This window comes from Lissotriton helveticus, chromosome 3_1, assembly GCF_964261635.1.
Source record: "Lissotriton helveticus chromosome 3_1, aLisHel1.1, whole genome shotgun sequence".
Taxonomy (NCBI): domain Eukaryota; kingdom Metazoa; phylum Chordata; class Amphibia; order Caudata; family Salamandridae; genus Lissotriton; species Lissotriton helveticus.
The window spans coordinates 1,943,904,844-1,943,928,930 of NC_136061.1; the positions used below are offsets into that span (position 1 = coordinate 1,943,904,844).

A 24,087-nucleotide genomic window follows, 5' to 3' on the forward strand; every position below is an offset into this window, starting at 1 on the left:
CTCACGTCTGTAATACAATATTAGCAGGCACTAGGTTCATGTTTTAGTGTGCTGCATACATTCAGCCATGGAAAAGGACACTGAAGAGCTGCAATAGCAGTCTCATGATGCCTCTTTCGTCTCCTATAATTGCCACCAGAGATAATGTGTTACATTCTTTATTTAAAGAAGTCCCACTATGGAATAATCGAAAGGATGCCCCCAAATTAAGTAAGCAAGGAAGAAAGAGAGGCGGGTTTCAGTTACTTGAAAGGTTGACATCAAAACCTCTGCTATCTCTCCGGTCAATTATGACTTGTGAAATAAACCAATAGTAAATTGCGAGACCACTCAAGAGTGTAGACATAATTTAGAACTTCATTTCACAGGGAAGAATGCTTAGGTGCTTCTGAAAATCCTTCCAAGAGGAGAATTGATTTGGATTTGGACTAGTCTTTGTTGTAGGCTGTTGTAATAGGTTATGGTAATCCATACAACTGGGTATGACTAATATGCATTTGATAAGATGGGGTGAGGATAGCTATTAGTGCAATATTTACATTTAGGCATGTATTACTGCACTAAGGAGAACAATGGGAGAAAGAGTCTAACCCTTGTATGCTTCTTGGTCAGGCGGTCGTCTAACCAGAAATCACTTTTTGTCTTTTAGCTGGAGCATGACATACACATCAAGGGGATGCATAATGACGAAAACTCTAGTTCTTGTCACCTTGATAGCCAAGCATACATTTACACTCCTTAACTGATCGCTTCATAACATTCACAGCACGGTTGACAACAGGCTGTACTTGCAGGTTTTCTTGCACATCAGCAATTGTCTACGGAGTAAGAAAATCTCCATAGCATATTGCCTCGGTACCTCTGTATCGAAGGTAATGTCACTTTAACATAACACTGTTAGTCAAAGGTGGGCATCGCTTCCATTTTTCAACAATCACAGATACGTTTCTACATGTTCTCGCCACGTCATAGAGTTTGTTTGACTCCTTGCTTATCAGAAACAGCTACCGTTCACAAAAGTACCCAAGGGCAACATGAAATAAAGTGGCTCCATCTTTCTGACTAAAATAAAATGAGAAAAATATGCAGCATATGAAAAACATGGTATCACGAGAGCACGTTCATTTGAACCTTCCACCAGACCATTGTAAGACATTCATACTCTCCTTTCCCCATACCCACATTGAAACAGGTTCATGCCATTTACCCTGAAGTTCAAACAGCGAACTAGCATCTGTGGCGGTCTCAGATGGGGCTTGAGTGATCGGACGGAGGTAGGACCTGTAACCCTTCAGCAAAGAGGCCATGAAGCACAGGAATGCCTCTTGGATCTCCAAATCCAACAAATGCAACTTCTTCCCAGAGGTGGAGTCGCTGTCATTCATTGCCAGACCCATCAGGGCATCTTCGCTTGGTCTGTGCTGCACTGTGGGAGGAAGAAATAGGCTTTTTCAAGTTATGACCAGATATAGAGCATCAAACCGCACTCTGCATTAACAGTCTCTGATTAGTGATACCGTATTAGCAGGCTTTAGATCACTGTTCTAATGTGCCATTGTAGTTCAAGTGACATTGGAGAACAGCAGAAGTAGACGCCGCAGGATCCCTCTTTTTTCTTCTACTTCCCTACAAATATTGCCACCACAGAACATTTGTTACTCCCATTATTCAAAGGCTAATGCTAACATGGGGCAGACACACTTTATTCAAAGATTTAAGTTTTTCCAAAGTTTGCAAGCCTGGGGCGAGAGTATGAAGTTTCAGTTACATGAAAAGGTTGACATCAATACCTCTTCTCTCCCCCGGTTAGATTATGACTTACAAATTGACAAACTAACCAAAGGTAAATTGAGAAACCAGTCAGAGTCTAGAAATGATTCGGAATGTCACTTGTGGGGAAATAATGTTTAGGTGTTTGTTTTTGAAAACCTGTTCAAGTGAAGACTCGATTTGGATGACCATTTTATTGTGAATAGGTGTAATTGGGTATAAATGAAGATACCTTTGAAAAGACGAGTGAACATACTTATTACTTCAATATTTACATCTAGGCATATTTTACTGCATCAATGAGTACCATGAAAGCAAGAGTCAAATTGAGCATGCTTCTTTGTTGCAAAAAAGACGATTAAAAAAAGTGCAATGTAAGAAAATTCGTATTGCCATTACCTAGCTCCTTTGATGATTTAAGAAGGTAAGATAACCATTCTCTAAAACAAAAACAAAGCTTCTTACATGAAATAGAAATGCTAAAAACTGGAGCATTCACATTTGCTGTAGGAACTTATGTCAAAGACACTTTAAGTAAAGGTTATTGTTGAGATAACCAATAACAGAACATCCAGATAATATCCGTTTCATGTGTAAAATATACAACCTATTAACACAATGGGCAGTGGGATTTGTATGAAAAATTCAATCAAGTGCATCTGTGCTTTATTTAGAGAGCATGACAAAAGTAACTTCCCTATCCCCAAACATTTACTGGCTCATTGTTTGGACAAACGTCTACCTTTTCTTCACAGTAAAAAAACAACACTTCTAAGTTTCATACTCACACTCTGAAAGCTGCTGGTACAAGTTGTGCAAAGTGTTCATGAGATTCTTGCATGGCTTCTTGGGCAGGGTCTTCCATGAGACGTGCTTTCGGTCTTCTGTTCTTTAGAACGAAAATATAACATTACTCGTGAAAGTCCTGTTAAGCTCTGGGAAATTACTTAAATAGGTCATGTGCAAACAGTAACTTCCTTCAATGCAGCAGGTTGGAGTGTAAAATGCATGTCACATGTGTGAGTCCTAGCAACACAGATCAATGTGCCATCCTTCTAAAGCCAATAAAATTAGTACATTACTTATTTAGGCAACAATAACTCCAATTATTTAAGTGCCGCAAGACAAACCAGTTGAAAAAGGATAGTTTTCATTTTGAAATACACCAAAGGAATAGTGTATTATCTGCCATGGAGCACAATGTTGCATTTCACAAGAGGTGTCCAACCTGCGCCTGAAATATAGCCTTATGATATACCTTTCATTACCACCCATGTAACAAATCTCAATACATTGTGCTAAAACTGAATGAGTCAAAATGTTGCTGAAGCAGCTTCCTTAGTCAGAGACCTCTGTATAAGCGGAGGCACTTTCACAAATCCGCCCTCTAGCCAAAGCTCTGCCGCTTAATCTGCCCAGACGCCACCCAGATTTGATGCACAGTCAAAGGGATTACTCTTCCTAATTGATTTGTCTTGCCACACTCCTCTCAGGTAGGAAACATAGAGGTCCTTTGGATATAGACTGTTTGTGTTAGCATTTATGTTTCTGGTAATAAAGACAGCAAAGGAATGCTGACAAATAGCATCAGACAATGAAAATTATAGAAGGTTCTTCCAACCTAAGGATGTCCTGATATTTGAAAGAAAACACAAGAGCATTACGAAAGATTTGCCAAATATTAAATGCACATATTGTAGCAGTGGCAATGTAAGCAGTGGCAAGACTTGCATTGCAAACAAATGTAAGTTAAAGTAGCTTTAGGTTACTGTATGGGGCCTTGATCACAGTGCGCTCCACTGCTTAGCTAAGTCTGTACTACACTAATACCACTGGCGCCCTTGCCAGGCAGAGTGACGTCATCAATGATGTCATTCCAGTTGTCTTGAGTGATGTTACCATTGATGTCACAGAACACGCCATGAGTGTTGTAATATGGGAGGTCATAAGCAGTGTATGGTAAGGGTGCATGGTATAGTTCATTGAGTTAAGTATAACTAGTGAATTTCAGTGGCTTTTCTTTTGTTAAAAATGTTACGTTTTAACTGACATTTACACAGATCTATAACACTACTGTAACGTTGGGTGTTTTTTCAGTGCATTTCTAGGTTGTGTTTTTTTTTTTTAACATAAAGTAAGATTTTATTACCATACTCAACAATGCCAACACCCTGTCGCCAGTAGCCAGAGTGGGATTGTCCATATGCCCTTCGCCCAAATCCCTGCGACAGGCCAACCTCTGATCATGCACAGCCTTCGACCGTGTGCAGAATTGAGTTGGCTGCAGGGCCTGGTGTGTGACCATGCCTTAACCCCAACCTACAACTGATGGACAACCACCCACCACGCACGACCTTTGGCTGTGTGCGAGATGGGGCTTGCCAAAGTGTCTGTAGCCCAGCCTCCTGCCTCTGGCCAACCCCAACAACCCCCCCCCCCCATTCTTTAAATTGCTCTCCAGATCTTGTGGGAGTCCAGGTGCATGTGTAGGTTTCAGTGGGACTCCTGCAGGAGTTTAGGTGCCAGCAATGGCTACCAGAGGATCACAGTGTCCCAACACCACTCCCTTTTTTTTAAAAATAACATTTGACCTCAGGAGGGGACCATATGGGACGTCCCTCCCCAAATAAGGTACAAGGGGTCAGGGTATCCCCCCACCATGATCCAGTACACCCAATTTTTATTTATTTATTATTTTTCAGACACGGATGCTGAGTCCTATAATGGCGGACGCAATGTATTTGTTCAAGTTGTGGCCAGCCAATCAGTACATGAGCTCCTGAAGGAGCGTTTGGTTCCTAAAGGAAAATGACGGATGATGGGGAAAAGGGACCACTAGGCAAATCACAACTTTATTTATTTCTTTAATTTGCAGGCCCGCTGGTCTCCCATGAGCCCTCCCATCCACGTCTATACATTTTTAACCTTAATTTGTCCAAAACTAGTGAACAGATTTACACCAAATCACAAAATGCACAGGTAAAAACCTAGCTTTCTGCCACATTTGGCAACAGCACTGTTCAACATTTTCTATTGAAACTGCATGAGGAAATTGTGTTTTTGAGACCTCCCCTTTTTTCTCCACCCCTGCTTGATGGATCACCCCAAAACTTTCCAGGAACTCGTTGAGGTGGGTGAAATTTTTTCTTTGAAAAGTTTGGTGAAGATTTGTCAAATTGCATTGTTATTATTAGCAAAACGTGCAACAATCCATGATCAACATTTAAATAAATAAAAAAATACACATTTATTTTCCTGGGTCATTAAATCCATGGCTGTAGGAGGGTTTGCCATATTATTTTTAAGAAGTTAGAGATGGAGCTCTATGCTCTTCAGCTGGAGAGCAGGGACACAATCTGTATTTTTGTTTTTAGGTGAATGTCTGAGTCTTTGTAAATATAATTTGAGGGGTTGAAGTCAACGCTAACCATAACTTCACAGTAACCTTTTTTAGTGATTTAAAAAAAAATTATATACGACATCTAAGAGTTTGCTGCTTTCAATCCTCTGCATGTGGCAAACCCCAGCTGCATCCGTGCACTTGAGGAGGGCGGCCTTAGGGCACTGAGCTACAACCAGGCACTGTTCCCAACTCTCTGCAGGCGGCCAACACACATTTCAAGAAAAAGTTGTGATATCTTAAGAAATTCAAGAGTAGAAGAAAAGAAATAAGATTGTATGGACAGATTGCCTTACGGAATATGATGAATGACTATATGACAATCAACTAACACTCCGGTTGCAGTGTTAGGTTTTGAAAACAGAAAACTGGTCCGCTTTCTGATTGTGAAAGCAAGGACATAATGTTTACATAGAATGTTGCAAGCTGAGACGGAGAAGAACTTCTAACATTCTTTTGAAAATCTACTCAGCTGGATAATTGGAACTTGAGAAAAAAAGTAGCACTGAAGATTTTAAAACAATACTGCATAGCGTTTGTAAGCATTTTAAAAGTTATTTTCATAAAAATACATTAAATGATGATGTCATTTACACAGGCTTACATTTACATCGCATTTTTTACAATGCATTGTAAATCGGAGTCTTTATAGTTAAACGGTTACTTTATTCATTATAGGCTCAGGTTCCAAAAATTACGTAAGGACAAAGGGTGGGAAGTAACTTTATTTGAAATAAAAACCACTTTAAAAAATAAGTTTTTTATCTTTATTCAAACTGCATTCTGTTTAAGAATGGGTTTTTAAAGTGATATGGGTCAAAGGGTTGGAAGCATTTTAATTAGAATATTTTTTAATTTTAGATTTGGAATTCTTTAGTTTTAAATTACGTTTTTAAGAATAAGGTATATTTTAGGTGCGGTCAATAAAGTTATATAGGGGCAAAGGGTGGGAAGTAATTTACATTTAAATTAATGCTTTAAATTACTAATTCCAGTTATCTTTTGGATTTACAATTTTCTTTTTGGAATTAAGAACAGGTATTTAAAATGACATAGGGGGAAACTTTAAAAAGTAATTTTATTAGATCGCAATTAATACATTAGGTAACTAGTTTCGGCTTTAAATCTAAAATATATACTGCTAAAAAAATAGCTTTAAAAAAGAACTATAGATGTACCTCAAACTCCAGCAAATGGCAGTGTTGAGTCTTGAAAACAACAGTACACTGGTCAGCATTCTGCTTATGAAAGCAAGGCCATAATGTTTGCATAGAATGTTGCTGGCAGAGACGGAGAAGTACATTCTTTTGAAAATCAACTCAGTTGAATATATGAGATATGTAGGGATTATCTTCAAAAACAAAAGGTAGCATTGTAGAATAAAAAATAATGCTTTGTTGTGTTTGTAAGCAATGTAAAGAAAACAAGTTACTTACCTGTAACTTTAGTTCTCCAGTATTGGAATCTTCCATAGATTCACATGCCTGAATCATTCCCCGTCGTCGAGACGGGAGTCTCCGGTATATAAAAAAGCAGTGCTTAGTAGTATAGCAAACTGAAAAGAGGCCTAGGCCCATTTCCCTTGTGCAACCCACAGCCTTTGTTATGTAAAAAAGGCCCAAACTTTTCCCTGAACCAATCAGAGCTCCTCACCCTCTAGAACACTCCTGAGAGAACCTTCTGCCCCTCAGATTTGCGCACTTGTGCATATAACACACTTCTTGTGCTAAATCTGAGGTGAGCCTCTCAGGGGAGGAGGGTGGGTGCATGTGAATCTATGAAAGATTCCAATACTGGAGAACTAAAGTTACAGGTAAGTAACTTGTTTTCTTACTCCAGTGTTGGAACATTCATAGATTCAAATGCCTGAATCAGAATAGTGAGCAGTGAAAAAACGAAGCACATTTTCCTGATACATTACTTAATCATGCAATACCATTAGAAAATGAGGCATAATCTCATATACATATATACATACTTATATAAAATGTGACTTTGTAAACAAGAGAAATTATGGATGGAGGGATGCAAGAAAGGCTCACCGTTACTGGATGATATTCCGCAGTACCGCCTCTCCCACCGCCGCATCCGATTCTGCGGCTGCCTCCAAGCAGTAGTGCCTGGTTAAGGTGTGCATAGATGCCCAGGTTGCTGCTCTGCAGATATCCTGGATTGGCACTCCCCCAAACAGTGCAGTGGATGTGGCCACCGCCCTCGTGGAATGGGGACGGACTTGCGCATTCAAAGGCTTTCCAGCAGCTTGATGACAGTAGACAATTGCACTGGAAATCCATCTGGCAATTCCCCTCTTCGACAGTGGGAAACCTTTCCTGGGTGCGCTGAAGGCGACGAATAACTGGGAAGACTTGCGTAACGCCTTAGTCTCTTTCAAGTAAAATTTCATACATCTCTGAACGTCCAGCGAGTGTAATACTCTTTCTGCCGCTGTTGATGGATGAGGAAAGAAACGCTTCAACACCAATGGTTCGTTCAAATGAAAATCAGTTGGCACCTTCGGAATGAACTTCGGGTTTGTCCTGAGAATCATCTTATCCTCCTGAAACTGCAAGAATGGCTCCTGAATCGTGAGTGCTTGTAGTTCACCTACTCTTCTCGCTGAAGTCAATGCAATGAGCAGAGCCACTTTCCAGGACAAGAACTTCAGGTCTGCCCTGTGTATCGGTTCAAATGGTGGCTTCATCAATTGGGAGAGTACAATATTCAGATTCCATAATGGTGGTGGAGGCTTTACTGGTGGAAAAACTCTGAATATCCCTTTCATAAATTGTTTGATAATCCTTGAGGACCATAAAGATGGGCCTGAAGATGACCTCCTGTAGCGGGATAACGCAGTCAAATGCACCTTGATGGAGGCGTGTGCTAATCCTGACTTTGCTAACAGCAGAATGTAAGGTATAATTTGATGAGGTGCAGCAGTAAGAGGGTGAACATCATGTCTCTTACACCACAGACAAAACCTCTTCCATTTCATCCTGTAGGTTTTGTTGGTACTTTCCGCTCTGGCCTTGGACAGGATCTCCCTACATTCATGTGAGATGTTCAGATGGCTAAACTCACAGTGTTCAGGAGAAAGGCTGCTAATCGCAAGGATTTCTGGTCCGGATGGAGCACCTGCCCCTTGGACATTGTCAGAAGCGATGGAATTAGGCGCAACCGAATTGGACGGTCCTCCGACAGCAGCAGCAGCTCTGTGAACCAGTGTTGTCTGGGCCACCACGGGGCTATGAGGATCAGCCTGCACGGCTCTTTCTTGATCTTCACCAGTCCGTGGGGGAGAAGAGGAATTGGAGGAAAACCGTAGGCAAAGATGCCGGACCATGCCATGGAAAACGCATTCCCCCAAGATCCCCTCTGGGGAAGCCAGCTTGCGAAGTACTGGCATTTTCTGTTTTCCCTTGTAGCGAAGAGGTCCACTATCGGTGTTCCCCATCTCCGAAAGACGCTGTCCAGGATCCCCTGGTCTAGCTCCCATTCGTTGCAGGACGATTTTAGCCTGCTGAGAGTATCCGCTTTGATGTTTTGATCCCCCGGGAGGTGTTCTGCTGCCAATGATATTCCTTGCTGAAGAGCCCATTCCCATATCTCCTGGGCTTCCTGAGACAGGGAGAGAGATCTCATTCCCCCTTGCTTAGTCACATAATGCATCGGCGTGGTGTTGTCTGTTCTTACCAACACCGGCGCACCTTTTATCATTGGCAGAAAAGCCAGTAATGCCAAGCGGAGCAGATTTATATGTAATTGCTGCTCCTGTGCCTTCCAACGACCGCTGACTTGAAGGTCCTGAAGGAAAGCTCCCCATCCTTCTAACGACGCATCCGTCGTTACTACAAGCGGTGCCGCTCTTGCCAGAAATGTCAGTCCTTGAGACACATTTGCCTTTTGTGTCCACCACTTTGCTGCCTGTCGCATCACTGGTGTCACCTTTATTGTATCGTCGAAGGATCCCTCCGCCTGACGCCATTGGAGATCGATCTGTTCTTGCCATGGTCTCATCCTTAGCCTCCAGCAAGGTACCAGGAGAATACAAGAGGACATCGTGCCCAGTAAGGATTTGTACCTGCGGACTGAAAGAGACTTTCTTTTTACCAAGTCTTGGAAGAGGGACACAATCCTCAGTTGTCTTCCCTCGGAGGGAAAAGCTTTGTTGCATTCCGTGTCCAATATTGCCCCCAGAAATGTGATCACTTTTGCTGGGTGGATGTTTGACTTTCCCTCGTGAAGAGTCAATCCTAGATCAGCGAATAAGTCTATGCAGGCCTGCGTCGACGCTCTGGCCTGTACCTTTGATGGTGCTTTGACTAACCAGTTGTCGAGGTAAGGAAATATTTGATGTTTTTGCTTCCTCAACACAGCCGCCACTGGAGCCAGGCATTTTGTGAAAACTCTTGGCGCTGACTTCAAGCCGAATGGCAGTACCCTGAATTGGTAATGTCTTCCGGCTACCCAGAACCGAAGGTACTGTCTGTGTGCAGGATGTATCGGCACGTGGAAATACGCGTCTTGTAGGTCCAATGTGGTCATATGATCTCCTGGGTTTAATAACGGAAGGATGTCCTGCAAAGATACCATCCTGAAAGATTGTTTCTTGAGATAGGTGTTTAAGGATCTGAGATCCAGAATGGGGCGCCACTGGAGCTTGTTTTTCTTGATAAGAAAAAAACGGGAGTAAAACCCCTTGTTTTCCTGGGATTTCGGTACCGGTTCTATTGCTCCCTTTCGGAGCATTGTCCGAATCTCCTGCCGGAGTTGATGCAGATGTTTGGCTCTCTGGTGCATCGGTGGCGTACAAGGGGGCGTTTGAAGAAATTCTAGGGTGTGACCGAATTTAACTATTTTGAGGACCCATTGGTCCGTTGTTATTTTCCGCCAATTGTGAAGATAGTGAGCAATCTTTCCACCCAGGGGAGCATCTGACAGAGCCGGAAGATGGAGGTTGTCATTGCCGACGGGTGTTGTCCTTTCCCCGGCTACCACGTCCTCTTGGAGTTGATCTTGTGTATCCTCCTGACTGACGCTGGTTATATTGCTGACGGTAAGGCTGCGATGAGGACTGATAAGAAGAAGAATATCTTCCCTGTTGGTATCCTCCTCTATACGAGGAGTGTCCTCTACCCCTGGAGCCACGAAAAGGGGTTTTCCTGTATTGCAGTGTTCCCAGAGCCTTTGCCGTATCAGTATCCTTTTTGATACTTTCCAGAGTATCATCTATATGTTTCCCAAATAATTCTTCTCCATTGAAAGGGAGGTCTAAAATCTTGTTTTGCACCTCCGGCCTAAATGCTGTTGCTCGCAGCCAACCTTGCTTGCGCAGGACCGCAGCTCCTCCCAAGGATCTAAATGCCGTGGTCGCTATATCTATAGCGCAGTCTATGACTTCAGCCGAAGTCCTCTCTCCTTCCATGAGAATTCTCTTCGCCTCCTGCTTCTCTGGATCCGGCACCAGGTTAACGTATGGAGACAGGTCACACCACATCTGCCTGTCATACCTTCCCAAGATAGCAAGGGCATTAGTGGCTCTCACAAGCAGAGCTGACATTATTTCCTATAATCCTCCAACATTCCCTGGAGATCCTTCAACAAAAAGGATGGCACACTTGTCATCTCCTCCCGTTGCTGTTGGCGATATCGGTGTTGTTCCTGGGGTTGCTCTTGATAACCCCCATATTCCTCCTCAGAATCGTCTTCTTGGTACTTGACCTGTAATTGCGAAGGGCTACTGGCAATACCGTATTCATCATCTTCTTCCGAATCTTCCTCCTCCAGCAGATGAGATGGCAGCAATGGGGAGACCTTGCTTGGAGATGTAACCTCCGGTGTTATAGGTTTTTTCCAAGGCACCAACCTTTTTTCTGGTGTTTTTTCCCTCGTCGACGAGATTTCCATCGCCGTCATCGAGCAGGTCATTGTCGTCGACGCCACCGTCGACGTTGTAGTCACCGCCGACGCTGTCCTCGTCGACGTCGTCGTCCTCGTCGATGCTGTCGTTGACACTGCTGCCGTCGACGCCTTCGTCGTCGACGCCTTCGTCGGCGGTGAAACCGTCGACGATATCGCCGTCGACGGTGAAATCGTCGATGTTGTTTTCTCACCAGCCTTTTTATCCTTTTTCGTCGACGACGGAGGTGTTTTTGTCGTCGTCGATGGTCCCTTTTTTGTCGACGGTCCCGTCGGCGGAGTTGACTTCTCCTCAGAAGGCGTAGAAGAAGACCGTTTGATGGTAATCTTGATCTTCTGAGGTGACTCTGGTGGATCTGAGGTGGATTTTGCTCCTTTCACCTCACCAGCAGAACCCTTCTTCCCCTTAGATGAGACTGAAGGGGATTTTGAGGGACTACGCCCTGAAGACCCTGGAGTGGTCTTTTTTGGGGCCTTCTCAGGTCTTTCCCCTGAGGAATGTGTCTGAGGAGATCTACTTCTCTTCTGAGATCTCTTCGATGCCACAGATTCCTCCTCACTCTCACTTGAGAGGATTTCTTTCCTGGCTTTGACCTTCTGAAGCCAGAGCAGTAGCCTTCCCTCACGATCTCTCAAGGTCTTATTTGAAAAGGTACGACATACCTTACAATCTGCTGCCTTATGGTCTGGATAGAGACAGTAGATGCAGTCCTTGTGAGGGTCATCTGTATAAAGCCTCTTCTTGGAGCAGGTTGAACAAGCTCTAAATAATCCTTTTTTTTCTTTATCAGACATGGTTGATGTAAAAACCTCAAATCTAAGTAAAAAAACTGTAGAAGTAAAGAGTTTGAGCAGAGCTCAAAGGAGACTCCCTAGCACAACGTGCGGTAGAAAAATCTGAGGGGCAGAAGGTTCTCTCAGGAGTGTTCTAGAGGGTAAGGAGCTCTGATTGGTTCAGGGAAAGGTTTGGGCCTTTTTTACATAACAAAGGCTATGGGTTGCAAAAGGGAAATGGGCCTAGACCTCTTTTCAGTTTTCTATACTACTAAGCACAGCTTTTTTATATACCGGAGACTTCCGTCTCGACGACGGGGAATGATTCAGGCATGTGAATCTATGAAAGTTCCAATACTGGAGTAATGTTATTTACATTAAAATGCATTAAGTGTTTGCGATGTAAAAAACACTATGTTCTAGCTTTCATTGTTTGGATTACGTTGAATTATCTGATATAAGATTTAATCATGTGAAATGTACAAACAGTAGGCCTTGAAACCTAGCCGGTGTGATTGCCTCGGCACATATACCACATGAGTCACTGAATGGTGATGTAGGGCCTAACATACTAGACACTACACTACTAACGCAATCAGGTGAAGCCAAAGGTAACGTCAGGCCAGGCCAAGACAAGGAAGGGTTCATTTAACAACTACAAACAAATCACCCTGTCAAAGAACATAATAAGATAGTCACTTACACTGCAATGTTTCCATGCACACCACTGCTAACAGTTAAACAAAAAAACACCAATTGAACCAACATGGTTTGATGTTCAGGCACAAAACAGCACTGCATATAGATACAAATTATAACTGGCAAACAGTAACCAAGTGGTAGGGAGCACACAGAGAATGACTGCCAAGGCACAGTCCCTTAAAAGAATTTGTAGGAGGAAAGTAAGAAAACACTTTTAGGGTTCATAGTGCTAGGAGGCGCATACAAAGTTTCCTTCACCGCTCATTAGAACCAACATTTTGCAAAAGAATTAAAATAGACTGAATGGAATGCTAAACATGTATACCAGATGTTGATTATAAATTATTTTATGTATGTAATAGGGATTTATAAAAGTAATCCAAAATCCTTGGTACTAGTGGAGTGCGTACTGAAGAGCTCTCTGGTATGAAGTGATAGGTTTGAACATATGCAGAAGCTGATGTGATTGACAAAGAGAGGGGTAAGAAGCCCATCAGTGCTAGCGGCCCATGGCAAGTTCAGTAAGAAAGAGAGAAAGCCTGAAGGTTACTTTTGGCACCTAAGTAGGAAGGCTATGCCAGACGTGAGTCCTGTGCTCAAGGCACCACTGGATTCAAGCTAACCTGGTTGAAGAGGGTGATGCCCTGAACACGGTCCCAGGATCAATTAAACAATCAATCAATTAATCAGGGAATTGTAAGCGTGCTACTCACCCGTGAGGGTCTCAAGGCGCTATGGGGGGGGGTCCGCAGATCTGTTAAGTCGAAGACCCAGGTCTTAAGGGTCTTCCTGAAGGTGTTCAGGGAGGGGGCGCATCTGATGTCTGCCGGTAGCTCGTTCCGGGTCTTGGCTGCAATGTGAGACAAGGATCTTCCACCTGCTCTGGCTCTGTGGATGCGCAGGGTTTCAGCCAGTGGGAGGTTGGAAGATTGGAGGTTTCTTTTGGGTACGTGGAAGTTGATTCTGTAGTTGAAGTGTTTGGGTCCGTTGTTGTGTAGGCATTTGTAGGGATGAGTGAGGATTTTGAAAATGTCTCTTTTCTCCACGGGGAGCCAGTGGAGACTTCGTAGTTGTTGGGTGATGTGTTTGTGTCGGGGGATGCAGAGGACGAGTCTGGCCGCGGTGTTCTGTATTATCTGGAGTTTGCGGAGTAGGGACATGTTGATGCCGGCGTAGAGTGCATTTCCATAGTCCAGTCTGCTGGTGATGAGTGCGTGGGTGACTGTCTTCCCTGACTCAGGGGGATCCACTCGAAGGTCTTGCGGAGGATGCAGAGGGTGTTGAAGCAGCTGGAGATGACGTCGTTGACCTGTCGGTTCATGGTGAGATGCTGAGGTTCTTGGCGTGGTCTGAGGGGGTAGGTGGGCTTCCAAGGGCGGTCGGCCACCAAGTGCTGTCCCATGCAGAAGGGGTGGTACAGAGGACGAGGTCTTCTGTCTTCTCAGCGTTGAGCTTCGGGCTGCTGTTGGTCATCCAGACTGAGACGTCTTGCATTCCTTTCTGAAAGTTGAGTTTGGCAATGGTGGGGTCTTTGGTGAGGGAGAGGATGAGCTGGGTGTCGCCAGCGTAGGATATGATGTTGAGGCCGTGTTGTCGGACGATGGCTGCGAGGGGGGCCATGTAGTTGTTGAAGAGGGTGGGGCTCAGGGATGGACCCTGTGGGACTCCGCAGGTGATTTTCATGGGGTCGGAGAGGAAGGGTGGGAGTCTGATCCTTTGGTTTCTTCCAGTGAGGAATGATCAGATCCAGTCCAGGGCTGTTCCTTGTATGCCTGCGCTGTGTAGTCTAGCGACTAGTGTGCGGTGGGAAATGGTGTTGAAGGCCGCTGATAGGTCGAGTAGGATGAGGGCTGCGGAGTGGCCTTGGTCCAGGAGGGTGTGGATGTCATCTGTGGCAGCGAGTAGAGCGGTCTCTGTGCTGTGGTTGCTTCGGAATCCGGATTGGAACGGGTCGAGGGCGCCATTCTCTTCAATTAATCGGGTCAGTTTCCTGTTGACTGTTTTCTCTGCAACTTTGGCTGCGAAGGGGAGGAGCGAGATGGGCCGATAGTTCTTGAGGTCAGTGGGGTCAGTTGTGGGCTTCTCGAGCAGGGGTCTGACTTTTTCATCCTTCCAGTCGTCTAGGAAGGTGCCTGTTTTGAAGGTGGTACAGATGGTGCACTGTAGTTCAGGTGCAATGGCAGCTGCTGCTCTGTGGTAGATGTGAGGGGGGCAGGGGTCGGTGGGGGCCCGAGTGGATGCTTTTCAGGGTCGAGGCGGTGACTTCGGCAGTGATCGGTGTCCAGTTTGAAATGGTGGGCTGGCTTGTATTTCTGGGGGCGGGGGCCATCTGTGGCACCTGGTGGATGGTCGATGAAGTTGTTGTAGAGGTTTTTGATCTTGAGGTGGAAATAGGTTCCAAGCTTATCGCAGAGGTCTTGGGATGGGGTGATGTCTGTGGCTTCGCTGCGTGGGTTGGTGAATTCTTGAATTACACTGAAAAGTTCTTTGGAGTTGGCCAGGATTTTGTTGTGGATGAAGATCCACTTGGTGGCTCTGATTTGGTTGTGGTAGTCTGTCATGGCGTCCTTGTAGGTGGTGTGATTTTCTGTTGTCTTGGTGTTTCTTGAGTTCTTCTCCAGGCGTCTGCAGGTGCGTCTGGCTTCTTGGAAAGCAGTGGTGAACTAGGCGGCCTTCCTGGGGCGTTATCTGTCGGGGTTGCATAGCGGGGCGAGCTCGTCTACGCAGTTGGAGATCCAGGTGTGGAGTTCTCTGGCTGCGTCGTTTGTGTTGGGTGCCCAGGTGTGGTTGTCTTGGGTGAGGGTGGAGTTAAGTTGCTCGTCGGAACCTTGCTCCAGTTCCTTTGTGGTGGGTGTGGGGCTGGTGTGGGTGCCTGGGGTTTGTTGATGGCGAAGTGTACACAGTGGTGGTCAGTGGTCCATGGCGACTGCGTTGTGTGGCTGAATTGGACGCTGTTTCCTACCACGAAAATGGGGTCGAGGGTGTGTCCTGCTCTGTGGGTTGGTGTGTTGACAAGTTAAGTCCTATGTTGGCGAGGTTGTCACAAAGGATAGTGGTGTTGGGGTAGTTGGGGTTGTCGAGGTGTAAGTTCAGGTCTCCAATGAGTTTGTAGTTTGTTGTGGTGATGGCATGGGGTGGGATGAAGTCGGTGATGGTGTTGGCGAAGGAGGGTTCGGGGGCCGGGGGACCTGTAGACGAGCGTTCCTCGGAGTGTGGCTTTGGGGGTGATCTGGAAGTGCAGGTGTTCGGTGGAGGGGAAGGTTTCGCTGGAGATGGTGAGGCAGAGGGTGCTCTTGTGGGCAATTGCGAGGCCTCTCCTGGGTGGTGGTGGTTGTTGCTTGTTTCTGGTCTTGGCAGTTCAAGCTGGAATGTACCCATGAGGAACAGGATCAAGACTGAGTTGCATATGGCTGGGTCCAAACTGGGGTGACGAGCAAAAGAACGATTGATTAAACCCAGATCTTTGTGACTTGGGGTGCATGACTGCAATGTTCAGCATTCCATCCTTCAATTGTTCTTTTTGCTTTTATCGCCCTAAGTGGGAAGGATATGTCCAGATGTGGGTCCAGTGCACACTGCGCCACTGGATTCAAGATAGCCTGGCTGATGAGGTGTGATGCCCCAAAAAAGATCCCAGGATGCCTGCTTCTGGTCGAGGAAGGACCTGACATGGCAGTTCGAGATGGGCTGTTCCCATGAGGAACAGGGTCAAGACTGATTTGCATATGACTGGGTCCAAATTGGGGTGGCGTGGTGAGCAAAATAACAAGGGATTAAATCCAAATCTTTGAGACTGGGGGTGAATGTTTGCATTGTTCAGTATTCTGTCCATCAATTGTTCCTTTTGCCGCACTCCATGCCATTATTTTTTGCCCACTATGGCACCTCAGACAAAACTAGCCACATGCAAATCAGACTTCATCCAGCTCCAATAGGAAGAGTCTAGCACTAACTGCAAGGCCAGGTGCCTCTAATGGGAACACAAGCTAGCCTAGAGTAGACATATTTGGGCATCATTGGTAGGGTGCATTTTGAATCGTATTACACAGTGAGCACAGAACTCATATCTGGGTATACCCAACGCACTTAGGCTGTCACACTGAAGAAAACGAAAAAAGCGATGGGTAGACTACTGAATTAATCTCAGTCATTGGTAAGTACTCTCAGCCACAATTCAGTCCATCAGTTTTTTGCCCACAATGCCACTTGAGAAAGGAACCAGTCATTTGCAAATCAGTCTTGTTTCTGATTCAATATGAACAGTCAAGCACGAACTGACACACTAGGTTCCTCTGAACGAAAATAAAAGCTACCCAGACCTGTTTCGGCCTACTTAGGGGCTAATTTGAGTCCTGTGGCACAGTGAACTCAAGACCCGCATCTGAGAATACCCGACACAATGAGGAACACAAATAGACCAAGTAAGTCAACTATCAGGTCATTAAAAAGAGCTGCATTAAACTGCATCATATTAACATCTGTTAATTACAGGGTGTATTAAAGGAATAAAGCTGCCCAGAGAACCCACGTATAAAATAAACGTTATTTTTATTGGGAATTATTTTTTGTGTGCATATTTTTGTCTCATGTTCTAAAATCTTAGGGAATAGTATAGCAAACTCTGCTGAAAAAGGAGTGCAGGCCACTCTGGTACACTCTTAAAGCTTTTGCTGGGTAATCAGGATGGAAGCCAAAAAGCAGACGCCAGCAGTGCCAATTCATTAAGATTTTAATCTCTGCCAATCAGGGAGCAGCCGGGCTCCTGGTGATTCACAGCTACGGTTAGAACATTTCTGGCCTTGTCTCCACATCATTCAGAGATTTCCAAAGGTCCTCCCATTGCTTTTGGGTCATTGGCAGTAGGCTGCGCAGAAACAGATTCTGTGTTCTATTGAAATGCGCTTTCACTCACTCTTCATAATGTGCCCCGGGCAAGGCTACCCCAGGGAGACTGGGGATTAACATCAGAAAACAGAAATGATTAATGTGAGAAACTCAATGTCCTCTGGCATGGCTTCTTTTCTTTCTGTTCTATTTTCTCCATAATTGCAACATTTCGTGCCCCCTGGAAATACTTCATTCGGGGGGTGGTAGAAGTCATTAATTGACCTTTGGCTTATGACCAGCCAAATGGCAAATCTTACACCGCAAAACATTTTATTAAGCATGGTAAAGTCAAAAGAAATTACTTAGTCCCCTCTGTCGTATTGAGTAACAAAGCTCACAGAAAATGCCTACTAAGTTAAAGGTATTGCTTAGTACACTTGTTTGTGCTTTTGAGGGGCCAAACTCAAGAGGTAATTATCCGTCTACTAAGATTAATTTTTTAGGACATGCAAGGAAGCAGACCACAGGTAAAGGATGAACCCTGTGTGGGGACACCATAATGGAGAGTGGGGACACCATAATGGAGAGTGAGAACATCTGGAAGGTGACAAGGACAGATTCGGCAGATCTGGAAGCCACCAATCTGGAACTTCTATGGCAGGAAGATTTCAGCAGGACGACCTGGGAGGAATCACAGGATCTCTTGTTCACTGACCTATACATAAAAGAGGGCCAAGTGATGGGGGAAGATAAATTGGAACTGCTCACTTTTTCATTACCCTTGTCTTGTACTATAAACCAAATAAATGTATCTAAAGAAAAATCATATTCTTGATTATACAAATCATTAGCGAATGCTCTCCCTCTCCCAATTTCTACTCCAAGGGTTAGCTTATAGCCATACACATTTTGCTCTGGGGGTGGGGATTAGTCAGGAAATCCTGACTGCTAATAACGATACCAGGATGGCTCATAAACTGACCAGGTAGACGCAAAGGGGGAGTCCACACAGGAGAACCAGTTACATCTGTAACAATCGCCATTGAAAAGTAAAGTCAAGCAATACAGTAGGTTGAGACTGTGTGTCTTCCTGCTGTGCAAACACTTTAGAGACAAGCATTAGATATTTTTCTGTCTTATTAGGCTACAAGAGCAACCCATAAACCCCCGAGAACTTGGGTATGAAGTCAAAATTTAACAACATTTTTTTCATTGGTATCATTTAAAAATAGAATAACCAGTTGGTAGGCTAAATAACCTCATGTAAAAATACCACATGAGAAATAAAACAAACTACCAAAATCATAGATGCAAAAGGACTTTTATATCTAGAAAAATCAACAAAATACACATAACATCATCAATACAAGGTAAAAAATAGTGCAGGGTGCCCCGGTGACAAAGCTAAAATCCAACACAAATACAAAATGTTTACTAAGTGAAGACCAGCTAATGGTTTAGTAACAAACAACTTCATAGGATTTGTTAACTTAATATAAGTGAGAATTCAACAGTCTCTAGTTTGTTTGATAACTATGTCAATTATGTTTCAGCCCTTAAATGAAATACAAGGGTCTCACTAAGACTAAGAAATAGGAGACATCTGAAATCCCCATAATGATAGGGGAATGAGGTCAAAGGGGAAGTTGAGTACAGCGAGATAGAACGCGCAAGCACACTGTTAGACCTGTCAGCCCTAGGGTGGTCTTACCCCGCATTTTCTTCCCTTTGCGCCTCATTTTTGCTACCATCTTTTTGTTGGACCTAGGCCTCTGGACGCCTTACCACTGCCAAACAGTGCTGAGGTGCAGGTGCTCTCTCCTAATAATATGGCTGTCACAGGCCCCTGCTACTGCGGAGTGGCCATTGAACACACAAACACCAGTAGTTAGGAGCTGGGTGGGGCACCGGCCGCGCCACCTGAAAGCCGCGCTGCCATTGGCGGGTGCGGTCGCGCCCATCAGAACCCGCCTCCCTATTGGTTCCTGCGGCCGGCCCCCAGAAGACCGCGACCGGATTGGCCCGGGGTCGCGAGGGAGCCTCGTGTGTGAATTCTCCCCTGCAACGCCAGGAAGAAATCCGCCCATACCCAGTCAGAGCCCTGAGAGGAGCCGCTGGGAGCCCGCATAGCCTGCGCGAGCTCCCGATTGAAAACGAAGGCCTGACAGCGACCTGGAGCCCAAGATAACACCCCTGGGGTAGGGCGGAATCACTGCTGGGAAAGCGGGGCTGCCGGGGAGCCACATCGAGTCAGAGTGGTAGCCCCGCGACGGCCCCTGTCCTCAGGAGACTGCTACTGGGCAGCGAAGGCCCCATTTAACCCACTCGGTGGGAACTGCTAGGGGCTGGGTCTACAGTAAATACCGGACTGCCCATAGTCCGCCTGAGAAAGGCTAACCATCTGCCACGAGAGTTAAGGGTTGATGTTACCCCAGTGACTAAGAGATGTTACCTACCTGCCTAGTAAATGCCCCTGCAGTTGAACACATGCTGCCAAGGTGTGCTTCTGAGGAATGGAGGCGTAGGAAATGTTAAGGATGCTGGGTTAATGTTGCTGATGCCGTATTCATGCCCCAAAGGTTGCCTTAACAGAGAAGTGCAGAGGGGATGTTATATTCATGAATGTGTGCGTAGGAAATGTTGTGCATGTTACTTTGATGCCCCCTACCTAGGAAATGTTCTAATGGCAAATCCATGGCCATGAAGTGTTACATTGATGACCGTGCTTACAAGAAATGTTGTTGCCTATGATGTCCCTGAAGGGCAGAAGTGTTACCTATTTGAATTGATGCCTAGAGATGTTGCCTACGTTAACTTAATACGTAAGGAGAGTTACCTGCTTGAACTAAAAATGAGATAAAGAGTCTTGGTTTAAACAGCAACCTGGTGTGGTGTCATTTTATTGCGCGTGTATTTTTGAGTCAGTGGGAGTGTGTGCTGCACCACTGCTTTACACATTGGCTTTGGGTGCCTTCCTGCCTCGCGCCAAGCTACCGTGTCGGGATTGGTGACCCCAGTTCTAACATTGGTGTTCAGCGGCGGGATAAGGACTTGTGGTTGTGCAGCACCCTCCAGTGATTCAGTGTGCGCCGCAATTGGACACCTATTGTAATGCACGCCTAACAATTTGCCCTTCACTGCCTGATTGAGTGCACAGGCTCCTGTGTTAACCCTGTTGCCTACGTCCTAGTGTTATTCCCTTAAGTTGTCTGGGGCCCCACCTGTCAGGATGGAGTTCGAGCTGGCCAACCAAGAGGTGTATACAGTGGCGCAGCTGAAGGAGTTCTGTCAGGGGATGAGGGTGTCCGTTAAGCGAGGCGCCAAAAGAGAGGAGCCTCAGAAAGCCTTGAGGGCATGGGTAATGGCCCACCAGGAGGGGAGAGTGGATGAGGGACAGGGGGAGCTGGGCGCACAAATGGAGGCAGGCGCTCCAGGAGAGCTAGACCTACTGCAAGTAGACATTAGTGAGAATGTGTTGCCAGGAAGACTTTCCAGGGCAGGCAGTAGTGTGTCAGCGAGGAATGCGACGCCGGAGGAGTATAAGGACAGGAGGGAGGAGATCAAGTTGAGGCTAGGGCTTGCTAAAATGGAGAAGGAGAGAGAAGAGAAGAGGCTAGCTATGGAAGAGAGGAAGCTTGAACATGAGCTTCGCCTGAAGGAATTTGCGCTATGAGCATTGCAGATAGGGGCGCAAGGCAACATGAATGGTGACAGCGTACCCGCTGAGGCTCCACGAGAGCCTACGTTTTACCTACCTAAGGAGGTGGTGGCCAGTTTTAGCGTAGGGGATGACATTGGTAAGTGGTTGGCAGCGTATAAGGTGTCCTTGGTAGCCCATGGGGTACCCGAGAGTTACTGGGGGGGTGGCCTGTATCGGTACATACCTCCAGTGGTAAGGGACACACTCTTGACTTTAGAAAAAGGAGATCGGACAAGTTACCCTGTCATGAAGGAGGTGTTACTTAAAAAGTTTGGCCTCACTCCAGAGAAGTATCGCCAGAGGTTCCGCAACAGCCATAAGCTTGCTGCACACAACTGGGTAGACTTTTTTGATTATGCTCGCAAGGCATTAGAGGGTTGGGTGCGTGGCAGCGAAGTGAGTGACTATGAAGGGCTGTACAATCTGTTTTTAAGGGAGCACCTTCTTGATAAGTGTTTTCCAGAGCTGCGCCAACACCTGGTGGACCGCAAGCTGACCGACCATCGGGAGCTTACAGAGGAGGCGGATACCTGGGTTAGCACTCGGGTGTCCCACAAGGGACCCGGGGGAGACACCCCGAAAGGTGGACAGGGTTTTCCCCAGAAGAGAGAGGGGGAGATAAAAAGAAGGAGTCCTTTAAAGGCCCCCAAAATAGACCGCCTGGGAAAGGGGTAGGTTCCCCACCCCAATCTGGATTCCAGAAACCCACTTACCCTGACAAGAGTCAGCAGCCCAGTAATGTCTGGTGCTACGAGTGTGGGGAGGTTGGACACTACAAGGGGGATCCCCAGTGTCGCAAAAGGACCCCAGCCCCCACAGGAGGTAAGAGCCCCGGGGTGGCTAGTGTAGCGCTGGGGGAGGAGTTGTCTCTAAATGAGGGGGGGTGAGTGGACAGGCTTGACCCTGGTTTCACTGGGGGATAAATAAAGAATATGAGAGAAGACCCCACAGGTTCCAGAGAACAGGGTACTTAAGACACTCAAAAGTCAAAGGGCTATCCCTGGAGTGGTTTCCAGTGATATGCCGGCCACTGGGGGACTTAGGGGCAATAATGACGCAGGAACACTACCGTAACAGAGTGGGGCTCAGAGAATAGGTAGAGAATCTGAGGTCTAGAGAACAAAGATGTTTGAGGCATACCACTCGATAATAGGCCAATGTGAGAGATGGTGGTCGTAAATGACATGTATCGCTTCTCCTGCAGAACATATCAAGTTCTACTAGCCGGTACCAGGACGCGACTGGCAGTCCGAACGTACAGGGAAACCACAGGGAAGGAGGTGCTTCGAATAATATGAGGTAAGGAACAAGTGAGAGGGACCTGTTAGGCACAATAAAGGCAAGAGACAAGAAATAAAAAACGAGTCCTTTTCCATTTTCATCTTAACAGAAATGAGTGATTGAAACCTACCGGAGCATTTTAACCAGTTGCCTGCAGTAGCAAAAAGAAAAGAAAAAAGATCTGTCTACACAGTCTTTTTCAAAGAAAAACGGTAATGTGGGACCCTTTTTTAAATATATAAAAAATGAGCAATAGGGCTTTATAGAGTGAAATTAAATGCTACCCATACATTTATCTATCCCGCTATTAGATTGAATATCGAGTCTTCAGAATAATCTGACCTGTTGACCATAGTGTATGGTTGAATGTGAAAATCAATGTATATAAAGACTGGAACAATTAGACCACACAACTGAGAGGTCAGTATATATAAGTTTAAATGACATGAGTGATGTAGTGGAGCTGGTCACGTACTACAGTATAACGGAGGGACCAATTACCTGAAATGATAGAGAATGTAAGATTATGAATAAATAAGATGTAATCTGAAACATAAGTTACATATAGGAAGGAATCAGTGTTATAATGAAGACATGCACTAGGCCTTGTGGAAAGATATATGACCCAATGCACATATCAATGGTGTGAAGAGGTATAGTTACCTGTTCGATTGTTGATGGGGATGTTATACTACTGTGGTAATGTACAAACACAAACATGTACTGACTGATGCTTTTCTAATATACAGAAAGGATACCGGTCTTTTGAACTTGATGACCCCAAATGAAAACATATTGTCCTGATGAAGGTGTGACCATATCTGCGGGTTCAAACACCGGCACGTGTCGACGCACTTCACCTAAATAGAATTCAAACAAAGCCTAGGGGACTCTAGATATATCGTATCTTGTAATACTGAAAGTCTCAATGAATCTATTCAAAGGCTATTGAATCAGATAATCTGTAGCAACATCAATTGTTCTATTGAAACTAGGGGTTTTTTTTGTCTGTTTTTTCCAATTGATTTTCAATCTACTGTATGATTATTTTTGACGATTTGAAAAATGTATTTTTTCTTCTCTTTCTAATATGCTGTATAAGTGTAATTTTACTATGTTTTTTTTGTAAATAATCCTTTTATGTTATGAGATGTCTCTTTGCTAAATGTTTTCAGTAGAATTCAATCGATTTTTTACTGAAATTTTTAACAATCATTTTTAATAAAAAGACTGTAAACGTTATAATCTAGATCGTGACCAGTGATTTGAGCAACACATTTAATGCATGCTATGAGTGAATGAGATAGGAATACTGTAAGTTGGGTGTTAGTACTCTTATCTACAAACCACTCCAGGGATAGCCCTTTGACTTTTCACTGGGGGATAGAAAGATGGTCCCAGAGACGCAGTTACCCGCGAATACTGCCAAGTACCGGCAGAGTGTACGGGTTAACGGGCAAGAGGTGGAGGCTCTGAGGGACACGGGTGCCAGCATGACGATGGTACTGAGACAGCTGGTGTCCCCGGAGCAAGTGATCCCTGACATATTCCACCCGGTTGTATTGGCTGACAACAGTGTGGGTCCCTGTGGCTCAAGTTCTCTTTGAGTGGGGAGGGGTCTCTGGACCGTTGAGAGTCGCCGTAAGTCCCGCCATGCCAGTTGAGTGTCTGCTCGGAAACGATCTGGAGTATACCGCCTGGAAGGAGGTGTAGTTCC

The 24,087-nt window shown here is 45.2% G+C and overlaps 1 protein-coding gene across 5 annotated transcripts in view; it reads right to left on the minus strand.

The window, feature by feature from the left end:
- The window catches only part of DENND4A (DENN domain containing 4A), a 587,116-nt gene that overhangs the window by 216,202 nt on the left and 346,827 nt on the right, over nt 1–24,087 (minus strand). For all 5 annotated transcript variants that reach the window (XM_078683021.1, XM_078683023.1, XM_078683019.1 and 2 more), the window contains 2 exons: nt 2,559–2,659; nt 1,208–1,426 (listed from right to left, as the gene is read on the minus strand). In XM_078683021.1, the coding sequence (XP_078539147.1) occupies nt 1,208–1,426; nt 2,559–2,659 (320 nt within the window). The remainder of the gene's footprint in view (nt 1–1,207; nt 1,427–2,558; nt 2,660–24,087) is intronic.